Source organism: Maylandia zebra, linkage group LG12 (assembly GCF_041146795.1).
Source record: "Maylandia zebra isolate NMK-2024a linkage group LG12, Mzebra_GT3a, whole genome shotgun sequence".
NCBI lineage: Eukaryota > Metazoa > Chordata > Actinopteri > Cichliformes > Cichlidae > Maylandia > Maylandia zebra.
This window is the reverse complement of record NC_135178.1, coordinates 10824377-10836931: the sequence shown is the minus strand read 5'-3', so window position 1 is coordinate 10836931 and position 12555 is coordinate 10824377. Positions and strand designations below refer to the sequence as shown.

At 42.3% G+C, this 12555-nt stretch overlaps 1 protein-coding gene and 1 long non-coding RNA gene across 2 annotated transcripts; one reads left to right on the top strand and one right to left on the bottom strand.

Moving 5' to 3' along the window:
- The first annotated feature begins 860 nt into the window (after window positions 1–860).
- LOC101466038 (uncharacterized) lies at window positions 861–1838 on the top strand. Its single transcript, XR_013101111.1, has 4 exons — window positions 861–1002; window positions 1114–1200; window positions 1305–1443; window positions 1575–1838. It is a non-coding gene; the product is annotated as an uncharacterized LOC101466038 (long non-coding RNA).
- Window positions 1839–3867: 2029 nt separating this feature from the next.
- On the bottom strand, window positions 3868–10851 carry sdf2l1 (stromal cell-derived factor 2-like 1). The gene is made up of 3 exons (XM_004574188.3): window positions 10605–10851; window positions 4574–4770; window positions 3868–4478 (listed from the first exon to the last, which is right to left on the bottom strand). Exons 1-3 carry the CDS (start codon window positions 10780–10782, stop codon window positions 4200–4202), a joined length of 654 nt encoding a protein of 217 aa, XP_004574245.1. The 5' UTR covers window positions 10783–10851; the 3' UTR covers window positions 3868–4199.
- Window positions 10852–12555: the final 1704 nt, after the last annotated feature.

Below are 12555 nucleotides of genomic sequence, written 5' to 3'. Positions count from 1 at the left end.
TGTGTTTTTACTTGATATAGCAGAGGTGGTTGTTGACAGATGGAGCACAGTACATCTGCTGACAGCACTGAAAAACTGGAGCTTCGGTATTACTGAATTTGTTAAATATGCTGAATGAATACACAACATAATGACTCGTGTTCCTCACTTAGGCTACTATTTAAGATGAATGGCTAATTAAAGCATTTTAAAATTATGTTAATTACTCGAGTATCAAAGGCTGCTATCCTGGGCCCGTATCCCTAAAGATTCTGAGAATCCTCTCAGAGAGCTCCTAACTTAACCTAAAAATTCCTTGCCAGGAGCTTTAGCTTAGAAGTGATTCCAGAACATTTTCAGTGAACTCTGAGCAAGGAATGGATGGAAAATCTTATCTTAGTGAGGAGGTGTGGTTGACCCCGTTGCTAGGTATGAGTCATCATTTCAAAAGCCGTGATTGGTTGATCCTACAAGTTTGATGGAAATGAGTTTTTGGTGATAATGAGCAAAGGATGTACCCTCAAATCAATAAACATAATTATACACTCTAATCTTACGCTGACTGTAATTGTGAATAATATTTCACATTCAAGAAAATATCTGGAAAATGAATAGTAAGCTGTAGGGGTTATAGCCTAACATTAGAATCTAAAATATGTGAAAACTTAAACTCATTACACCCTGTTCAAATAATGATTCGTGTCTTATTTGCTCATATTAATATCCTAGCTGGCATATTTTGTACTTTCACTCCCATATGGACCCCATTGAAAACAAGATGGCCTATCTCAAGGGGCTGTCCTTAATGAAGTAGAAATCACAACGTTACAAGTCCAGTGTGGTCTTAATGAGGGTAACACGGCTCAGCTTTTATCAATGTCTGTGATTGCTGGCTGGTCTATTTATAAAGGCTTGTTAACAAATATCCTACAAACACAGAAAATGGAGAAAAAAGGACTCGCAAGCCGAACTGGACTGAGGAGCAAGGTTTGTTGCTGGCCCAGTTGGTGAATGAACATAAAGGTATGTTACGAGGAAAATTTGGCCCAACTGTCACTAGCCAAGGCAAGAGGCGCGCCTGGGACACAATATCCCAAATAATCAATGCCTCTTTTCCACTGGTGGTGCGGACAGGCGACGGTTGTGAGATAAGGTGATATGTGCTGCAGTCCAAGGCAAAAGATGAGATTGCAGCACACAAGCAGGAATCCTCACTCACAGGTGAGCAAAATATTATAGCCTACCACATAATCTGGCAACTTGCGCCTGCTGGCAAAGTTAATTTACATGCCTAAGTACTGTGTTCATTGACTGTTTCTTTCTAGGGGGTGGACCACCTGCAAAGCGGCTGTCCCAGGTGGCTGACACTGTCTTTCAAGTCCTGGGACACTCTGAGGTCAGTGTCACCGGGCTGCCAACAGGCATTGACACATCAATGATGCAGGCCCTTGAAGTGCAGCAAAGGTAGGACATAGGGTTATTCATATCTACAGTGTTTATTCATTGCAGAAGCCATTTCATGTGTTATCCATGCTCATTGTATTAAATTAATTTAATCAAAACAATAATTAAACTAGGCCTATGTATTTCTGTAGCATGGAGCCATCACAAGAACCGGGCCCATCAAGTTTGCCGATGAGATTGCCGCCTGAACTATCTGCAGCTGCTACTCAGGATAGCCCGGCGGATCAAACACCATTCCCATCCGCAGCACCTGCTCTGTCAGCATCCCTGCAGGAGAGCAGATTGCAACTCACAATTGATGTGTTTGAACAACAAAAAAAAAGTCCTTTCCCTTCAGGAGGAGTACTACCGCCTTAAAATTGAACACCTAAAAAATAAACCATTTACAGATTGTGTTCTGTGTCTTGCATTTAACAATTGCAGGTGATGTGCAGTAAAACTGTGGTAGTTCTTAATACCATCACAAGTTCTCAAAAGACATGGGGCTACAGCTTGCCTGAAATGTAAATTTGTGAAGTTTGCCCTGTAAGGCAGTCCACTCTGGGCTAGGTTCCCCTGTGGAATGTAAATATCTTCTTCACCACCATCCTCCAGAGGTTCTGCAATCTGTCTAACCTTGCAAATATTGTGTAATATTGCACAGGCTATGATGACTTTGCTGACTTTTTCAGGCCTCAGCCGCACCTCTCTGTGGAGAACATGAAAGCGCCTCTTAAGCTGGCCTATGCCACGCTCCACCACTGCTCTTGTTGTCTTGTGGGCCCGACAATAGAATACAGAGACCTTTAATTATTTGATGGAAATATTGCACTACTTGGATGCTCTAACATATTGCTTGCATTTCATTTCCATGATTTTTGTATTGTTTGGCTTACCTGTTATAGTTTAGTTGGGGCCCTTGGCGTGGCTGGAGGTAAGGTGTAAGGAGCCATGGTTTGCATGGGTAGCCACTGTCCACTAACAAGTGGTAATTAGCTGGCACATAGCGTCTCTCAAAAAGCTGTCTGATGCTACTCTCGGAGAGCATTCTCGCATCATGTGTGGAGCCTGGCCATTTAGCCACAATGTCCAAAATCTTACAGGCCGCATTGAATACTATTTGCACATTGATGCTGTGGAAATTCCTCCTGTTAACAAAGACAGCCTCGTCCTCTGATGGTGCAATTATTCTCACATGTGTTCCATCAATTACACCCACAACGCCAGGGAATCCTGCAATGTCCATAAATGCCCTTTTATGTGTGTGTAAAGTGCGGGCATCCAGCGGGAATGAAACAAATTGTCTCACAATATTAGGTTGTGACAAAGCTGTCAGTGTTTGGGTGATGACTGCTGACGGAGGATTGGGACAGACCCAAGTCATCACTGCTGCATTGTTGCATTTTCCCGGTTGCCAAATACCTCAGGGTTGTGATTACTTTAGTCTCCGGTGTAATAGCGTTGTGGCGTCGAGTTGGTGAAGTAATTGCATCTCTAAGGAGATCCACCACAAACATGATTCCTGCACGATCCAATCTGTAGCGTCTCAATAATTCCCTGTCATCCAGTGTTTGCAGGACATCTCTCCTGCCTCTTCTGTTGGCCATTTTGTGCAGCTACTTAGGGGAACTCCTAAGCCACTAAAAGTCCTCTTCCCTGCTCTTAGCAGATCTCACCTTAGGAGCCCTTTTAAGCGCTAGGAATCTTGAGGAATAGCTTTTATATTAACTGGGATAGTCGTGTCACTTTTAGGGGAAATTCTAAGAAAACGTCATGACTCTGAGAATTTTCTTAGAATTTGGCCGCTAGGAGCCACTTTTTGCACAAAGATTCTTTAGGGATACGGGCCCTGATCTCCATCACAGAGCCATTCTTAAAGTTTGCCTTTATGAAAAAACTAGAGTGCGCTTTCTAACATTCACACACTTTCATACTGCAACGTAGGGTTAGTATCTTGCCCAGACTGCTCGATCTCCTGAGCCACAGTAGAAAACTCACAGTGAGCAGAGTGCTTGTGGTCCCTTTGTGAAAGACCTCCAACATTGTGCTACGGGGGACTATGGGGTCACAAGATAAGGGTTTTCCTGCATTGCAACACTCTACAAAAGCGCAGTAAAACAATCAACTGTTACACATTACAATAAATAACCAAGCATTGTAATTGGACTCAGCACTGAGGTGGAGTATTCTGCCACCTTGTGAGTCTGGCAGGTTGTACACTGCAGTGTAAACAAAGGCTGACAGGATCAATAACGGAGCCAGTCTTGTGTTGTGCCAATCCCAATGCAGCAGCTAGAGTTAAGGTAGCAGGAGACATCTAGACAACCTGCTAAGCTTAGATAAGCTCAGCAAAGAATCCAGATACCAGAACCTTGCAAACACAGGAACAGTGGCGAAAAGACAGACAGTGAAGTGTGCTCTAATTACACCTATATACACCAAATATGAAATAAAGAAAGGCTTTATTACATACAGTACATGTCATTATGTATTTCTGGACAAAATTAATCAAATGATAGTTTTCTTCAGGGCTATAGCCATCCTCATGCATCTCCCCTGGCTCAATGTTATCCCTCATCACATTCTCCAAGGAAGAAGCTGAAAGAACATATTGAGGCTACACTACGTACACACAAATAATGCCTGCCAACCCCCTTCATGTCACAAAACACCCCGAGTGCTTCACATAGAAAAGATTTCTCAGTCAAGTCATACATCAGGTCCAGGCAGAAGCATGTCCATGCTCATGTCTCCTAATGATGATGATGATGATGATGTCAGAGTTCATCGTGGCGCAGCGGTTCCTGGCTGGGCTGGATGAAGACACCCTCCATAGTACGCCACCAGTTGTGCTGATTGGGGGAGCTCATGCCGTGCACCTCCCGCTGTCCACGTATGGGGTGGCCATACTGTTCGCCCGTCACACTCAGGAAGACGTCTGTGCCCAAGTGTTTGAAGCGCACAGCCTCGTCGCGCTCCCAGTGAATGCCTTCACACTGAACCGTCCACACGTCCAGGTCGTCACCCTCGCCATTCTCTCCGAAAGCACTCACCTCCTGTGGATGGTGCAGAGGAGAAGGGAAGCATTTGTACCCTGGTGAACATCCACATGTGTTTAAAAGAGCAAGAGAAACAGTTGTGTGTGTCTGACCTGGTTATTAGACAGAGGAGAGCTGAAGTGGTGTGTGTGGAGGTTTCGTCCAGTCTTCATGTGTGTGATGCGAATGGCCTGGCCACATTTGATGGGAGCACCACGCAGACATGGATTGTTGGGCTTCCCACGAACCTGCCAGTAGCTGTTGGCATCATCTGCGTTCTCCACTCCAGTTACAGACTGCTGTCCACTGCCTACACACACACACACACACACACACACACACACACACACACACACACACACACACACACACACACACACACACACACACACACACACACACACACACACACACACACACACACACACACACACACGGCATCGAGGCATCATGCATTTATAGTACTTTTGATCTTGAATTATTAATTACTGTTCCACCAATGAAGCACAGAGTGCTCAGTGCATGCAAGCCTGTTAAGATTCAGCAGCCAAGTAGATAAAGACTTGTTGTTGAGCATTGTGCTCATAGAACAGGCTATATGCCCATTATATACAATTTCATTCTCAAGGTTTGCTAATATAACCAAAACCTTCTGCAGATGATCTCCAACTCTGCCCATTTACTTCAATAACAGTCTGCATTCCATCGAAATCACTAATTAGATGTTATGGCACAGCAAGAACATTACTAACCAAAATAACAACGTAAATAACGTTTCAACGTAACTTTATTATTCCATGAGTTATTTACAAGTTTCTCTTTGTTCACAGCCATTGACATGTCAAAGAGGTTAACACGTGAGGAGCGGATCACAATTGTGTTGATATCTGGTGAACGCAGTAACCGGGTCATTGCAGCAGATTTCAATGCAAGACACCCTACGAGACCACCCATCTCCCATGCTACAGTTAGCAAACTGCTTGCTAAGTTTCGCGAAACTGGTTCAGTGTTGGATTTGCCCAATATGTGGACGCAAGAAAACTGTCACTAATGAAGAAACAGCAGTGGCTGTCCTAGCTTCATTCAGCAAGAGCCCACAGCATAGCACGTCACTGGAGAGTGGCATTAGTCGAACTTCCCTTCGGCGGATATTAGCTACTCACAAATGGCACCCTTACAAACTTCAGCTACTGCAGCATCTCAACGAGGATGACCCAAATTGGCGCGCAGAATGGGCAAAACAAAAACTGGAACAGGAACCTCAGTTCACGCAGAAGATTTTGTTCAGTGATGAGGCAAACTTATGTGAATGGTGAAGTTAGCAAACAAAACCACCGCTATTGGTCTGACACTAACCCACATTGGATGGATCCCTCCAAGACTGTTGGACCAACAAAAGTGATGGTTTGGTGTGGTATATGGGGTAAAACAATAGTGGGTCCATTCTTCATCAATGGAAACCTCAAGGCCACTGGATATTTGAAATCGCTACATGATGATGTGTTTCCCTCTTTATGCACTGAAGCTGGCACGTTCCCTGAGTTTTTCCAGCAACACGGTGCACCACCACATTATGGGTGCCAGGTCCGAGCATTCCTAGATGAACAGTTTCCTGGAAAGTGGATTGGTCGCCGTGGGCCAGTTGAATGGCCCCCAAGGTCTCCTAATCTGACCCCCTTAGACTTTTATCTTTGGGGTCATCTGAAGGCAATTGTCTATGGTGTGAAGATACCAGATGTGCAGCACCTGAAACTACGAATACTGGAATGCCTGTGCTGGCATTTCTCCTGCGGTGTTGCTGTCAGTGTATGAAGAGTGGGAGAAGAGGGTTGCACTGACAATCCAACACAATGGGCAGCACATTGAACACATTTTATAAGTGGTCAGAAACTTGTAAATAACTCATGAAAGAATAAAGTTACGTTGAAACCAAGCACACCATTGTTTTTCTTGTGACATTACCAATAAGTTTGATGTGTCACATGGCCCTCTTCCTATTGAAAAAAAAACAAAAGTTGTATCCAAGATGGCCGACTTCTAAATGGCCACCATGGTCACCATCCATCTTGAAGAGTTTGCCCCCTCACATATACTAATGTGCCACAAACAGGACTTTAATATCACCAACCATTCCCATGTTATTACAGTGTATCCATATAAATGGCCCACCTTCAGTTTTCAGGCCCCTCTTCTGTGGAACCAGCGCCCAGTTTGGATTCGGGAGACAGACACTATCTCTACTTTCAAGATTAGGCTTAAAACCTTCCTTTTTGCTAAAGCATATAGTTAGGGCTGGACCAGGTGACCCTGAATCCTCCTTTAGTTATGCTGCAATAGACGTAGGCTGCTGGGGGATTCCCATGATGCATTGAGCTTTTCCTTTCCAGTCACCTCTCTCACTCACAATGTGTTAATAGACCTCTCTGCATTGAATCGTACCCGTTATTCATCTCTGCCTATTCAACAGCATGTGTTTATCCTGTTTTCCTTCTCTCACCCCAACCGGTTGCAGCAGATGGCCGCCCCTCCCTGAGCCTGGTTCTGCTGGAGGTTTCTTCCTGTTAAAAGGGAATTTTTTCTTCCCACTGTCACCAAAGTGCTTGCTCATAAGGGGGGGGGGGGTCATATGATTGTTGTTTTTTTTTTTTCTCTGTATCTATTATTGTAGGATCTACTGTACGCCTTGAGGCGACTGTTGTTGTGATTTGACGCTATATAAATAAAATTGAATTGAATTGAATATGCACTTCTCTCTGAAAACAACAAGTAGATCAACAGGCGCTGCTGAGGGACAATCAATAGGTTTTTGATATAGAATAAAACTCTTCCGTTAGAAATTGCTGGAGACTGTGTGCAATCTGTAGGTTTATACTTGAGAGGAAACTAGCAGCGTTGTTACAAACTATTCTATGGTATCTTCCAGGTAATGAAATCCTAAAAACTTAATTCTGTTCATCGGGACGTAGGATATAAAGCCTTCCTGACAGAAGGAGTGAACGATGAAGGAAGTTCAACACAGTTGAGTTTTCTTTGAACATTGACTACCATAACAAAACTGAAATGCTATTTGGAGGAAATGTATATTGCCATGATTGTTATTGGGTTTCTGTGATAAGTCAGGCTCTCTACTTCAGGTTCTGAGCGCACTCACGAGAAAAGGACTGCATCATCCCATTGAGTGTGGGCTACTCCAATCAGACACGATCTAATGATGATAGAGATGACGATGACAACGACAAAAATCCAAACAAGAACATCAAGACAATATAACAGTAAAACGTAATGCTTTTGCAAGTAGGACAAGAGTTTAATGCAGTAGAAAAATCACTATTAACATTAATACTGATAGCGTAAAAATGTTACTGTCACACAGCCTAATATAGGAGACGTAGAAAACACTTCACTTTTGTCTGAAGATCACAGTGAAATTAATTAGATTCATTGATTCATTCATTCTTGGTGTATGTCCTGTGTCCTAGTAGTTGTAATTCTAGCAGTATAAATGAGAACAAGCAGCTTAATTCTGTATTTAGAATTATGTATGAAAACATTTGGCCATTCTGCAGCACCAGCTGAACACATGCACATTCCAGTGACAACACAGTGCAGTCTCAGCTGGTACTTTACAGCTGACAGTGAAGTTGAACAGCAGTCTAATGCACTTAAACATTCAAGAATCTCTTGCAGACAATTTTGAACCAAAACACATAACCTGCTCCCAACCAGGTTACCATGGTGAATAAGTTGCTATGGTGATTTAGCTGGGCAAAAAGAGGGCCAATTTTTTGACATAGAAAGAAAGGCTTTAAGGTCAACATAGCTCGCTACCCCATCAGTCTCGCTCTGTACACAAGATTATTCAACATCAGATCCTGTCACATCCACATGTTGAAGATCTTGTGTAAAAGTGGACGTCCCTGTTCAGACTTTAAGTATATATTTTATATTGTTATATATCAGGGATGTCACCAGAATTGATACTTATGATACCCTTTGATATAATATTTATAATAATGTGTATTTATTTAATTATCTGTCAAGTACCACTGGCATGGTAGGGAGCTTATGTACCAAGGCTGCAGTTTTTCCAGAACAGATGAGTCTAGCATACACTTACAATTGTTCTTGTCCATCCTTACATGCTGATAGGAAAAGAGCAACCACTAGCACAGGAAAAAAAATACACGTGGAAGACTGCAGCTAGTGCAGCTGCCATTACAGCTCTGCCCAAACAACACTTGCAAGAAACCAGATTTGTTTTGTAACTGAATTTCATGGGCAGGTGTGGGCCATTCCTTTGTTATATAAATATCAACATCATCATTAGAGCTTAGAAAAACAAAACTAATATGTTACATTACTAAATCACTGAAGCTTGAGATGCTAGCTGCGTTTCCCAGAGATTTCACTTGAAACCACTGTGACACCTTGGCCCACCCCATCATGTGACCTACTGAGGTCACTTGACATAAGGTGTGAGTTGGGGTTTTGAATGGGTTAGAGACTCAAGATGTTCCCACCTGACAATACCGCCACATCAGCACTCATATAGTAGAAGAAAACTAGAAGCAAAGACATTGCAGTGCGTGTTTTCAAAGTATTTTCCACAAAGTCTCACCCTTTCAAACTGTTGCAACATGTCTTTCTGTATTATCTGTACATCTTTGAGCTTCTGCACTGATATGTCATTAAAATAGGGGTAAAAACCGACAAAATGATACGGTCTTCAACCCAGCTGCAGCAGTAACGGCACAATGTGCCAGGTTACGAAAATCAAGCTGTACATGACCTGCAGGAATGCCAGCTTGCAACAGTGGACAGGATGTCAACTTTGTTGTATGATGCTGCATGATCTCCAACTTCTCCTAACGAAAAGTCGCAATAAGGAAGGGGTGGGCATGTTTTACTGTCTCTGCTGCCTGCAGAGAATAGGTTTTTACCTTTACCCATTTTTCTAAAATGAAAGATGCTACGCCATTTGTCTGTCCATTTTACAATCACCATCCAATATAAAGCCCAGATTTGTAACTGTGTGCTTAATATGTGGAGCCAATTACCCTTTATGTTAAGCTCAATAAATTGAATATTCTATTCTGTGATGCAGCCTGTCAAACTTATAATGTTCTGACTACAGTTAGATTCAGTGTGGAGTTTGAATGTTCTCCACTGCCCTTTGTGCAGACTAGTGACCTGTCCAGGTGTGCCCTGCCTTTCCCACTATTACAGGACAGTTTGGTCCATATTTTGTGGGACAAATATACCTGTAGACCACCACATTTCATTTAAGCAGCTTTACAAAATCCACAGTCATCTTTATACACATGTCCGATTTCAATGGTTCAAAAAATTAACAGAAAACTGACTGACAAGTAGCTTGATAGCTGGGTGAGGCCTGCTCAACTGTCATTCCATAACAAATGAAGCAGACATAATATCTACATCTGAATTCAAAGTGTTGATTTTGTCATTTAAATGTGAGACCCAAAAGAGACGTCAGTGCAAGCTGACTTGACATCAGGCTGTTCTATGATTTCAGCTATATTCACTTCTAAAATGACTTATCTGAGAAAGTTTGACGTCACATGAGGCTAAAGTGGATGTGCACTTGTCCCAGGCTGGCTACACATGTAACAAGCATTACCTCGCTTTCAAACCAGCAACTTTCAGGGACAAGGCCGAAACATCTGCTAGGACCGTACGATATGAAAAAGAAGTGAGTTTCATAGTTTCAGTGAGTCACTGTTACAGTATGCAAACCTTACTTAAAGCCTCTCTACCAAATGGCAGATGTGAAAGTCAGCCTAACCCTGGTGCTTGATGGGGACGACCCCAAACTCACTGACTTAATGGATGCTCTTATAAAGCAGGTAACTCTATAATGCCAAACTGCACTGATGGGAATATCAGTTTCTCATTCTTGTGCTTATAGCACAAAAGCAGCACGCTCCCAAAGACTAACTAAGACATGCAATCATGGAGCGAACCTCTTCTTAACTTCAGCGTGGGGAAAGGTAGTCGGAAGTTGTGCTCGGGTTGAATTTCCGGGTATTTTTTGCTTCTACAAAGCTCTTCTAGCACAGTAAGCGCAATGCTGACGCCTCAGAGCTGCTGTGGCCGTACACCGGCAGCTCTCTGAACACTTACCTGAGCCGTACTTAACGTCGTGGGAGTGCAGTCGGACGTTGTGTCTGGTGTTAAACAGTTTGACTAGGGAGCCGCAGGTCACATAACTGAGCTCCGAGTCTCGTCCTTCACAGCTGGACCACAGCAGCAAGAAGAGCAACGACCTGATGAGCCCGCGGATAGTACCAACCACCTCCATCTTTGTGTCTCTGCTGTCATGACCGGCACTCACTTCCGAACCGCAATGCTGCTTTCCACCAATCACCACTTGACAAGTCCTAAAATACGGAAGACAATGTCAACACGTGATTGGTCAGAATAGGCATATGCGTCGTTATAACAGTTAACGACAAACAGTAGTAGGATTCATGCAGAAGCAGCTCCGCCCCTCACACGTTATTCCCGATTTAAACTGCCTGTCCCTCTGATGATGATGATGATGATGATGATGATTGGATAACCGTGGTACATTGGCATAAACATTAGTTGGCCTGGGAACTCAGATGAGCCGAAATAGACAAGATAAGATGTGGTTTTGCCACTCAGATGGATTCAGGTCAAATCTACTTAACAAATACTGTGAACAGTAAAATAAAATAAAAAATCTTCTCAAAAGACGAAATAGCATTTGGTGATGTTTCAGGTCGTCGCTGACTGCAAAGGCTCTTCCTCCAGATAGCTATCAGCTACTACCAGTTGGCAGTGAGGGGAAGGGAGAAGAGAGCGGGAGGAGATGGGACACATGGCACCCACCACCTGTACAATTTAACATACACAGTAACCTGTCTAGTCTAGATGTGTTTATGTTATCTAATTTAGAAGCGTATTTCTATACATACAAGACAGAGAAAAATTATGTATTAATTATGTATTGTCTTGACCACGAAAGTGCACTTATGTTCATGCCAGTGCACTGAATCATTATGCTGTCATCATTGATAGTCAGCTGTCAGCCTCTGATCTCTCTTCTGGCCTTTCTGAAACTTTTAAATAATATAGTTATTGTCACTTTGTATCGATACAATCCAGTTGCCCTCTGAGCACGGGGGAGTACTTCATTTGATCCAAAAAACACACTGAATGTAATGTACCCGATCATTATAAAGAACTTGGCAATGGTCACTGGTGGAATATCCTTCATTTCTAACACATGCACACACAAAGAGAGAAAGAAACAGGTGAGGGTGAGACAGAAGGATAAACAAAATAGCAAAGAAAAGAAAATAATTAAATCTAGAAGAAAAGAATAGAATCCGAATTTAGGTTCTCTCTTCTTTGGTTTACTTTTACATTGGATCGACTCACAAAGTGTCTGGGAGAAGACGTGCAAAGTAAAAGACGTATAAAACCATCAAATGTAATCTCATAAATTGTCAATAGTGAAATTTAAACTACCCTAAAATCCTAAATCCTAAAATTCCTACAACATAGCTATATGGATGTAGGTGCCATTTTTCAGCGTCCCTTTGGATTTCAGTATTTGATAAATGTTTTTTCCTGCAGATTGATTGACTCTGCCTGTTAATCATCACATCGGCCATTCAAAAAACGAGTCACTGGAATTAATATGTTTATTTTACTGCTCTGTGCATTAAACTATCAGACTGGTGGTTTTCTGCAGCATTAATTACATGTTCTGCAACAGTGCGGTATTTTGTTTGTATTTTTAATTTTTTTTTATAGATTTTTAATCACCATCTCATAATGTCTCTGACTCATTAGGATCAGATATTAGGACTCATAAGGATCACCCTATGCTGAGGAAGTACATTTCTATAGAGTAAACTGCGCTCACATCTATCAAGAAATAAGGGGCTAAGCTACCGATATCACTTACGTTTCCAATCAACATTTTTTACAGTTATAATAAGTGATACTTTTTTTTGCAAAAGAATAAAAATAAATGTATTAAAATATTACTTATAAAAACGGTTGTTGAAAGTCGCCTTTACTCAAGGGAACACAACAATGT

Excerpts from the sequence above, each read along its gene's own strand:
- sdf2l1 (XM_004574188.3), bottom strand. The coding sequence starts at position 10,782 with ATGGAGGTGGTTGGTACTATCCGCGGGCTCATCAGGTCGTTGCTCTTC. Across the intron at positions 4,771-10,604 it reads CGACGTTAAGTACGGCTCAG|GCAGTGGACAGCAGTCTGTA; the intron begins GTAAGTGTTCAG and ends GTGTGTGTGTAG. Across the intron at positions 4,479-4,573 it reads CTCCTCTGTCTAATAACCAG|GAGGTGAGTGCTTTCGGAGA; the intron begins GTCAGACACACA and ends CACCATCCACAG.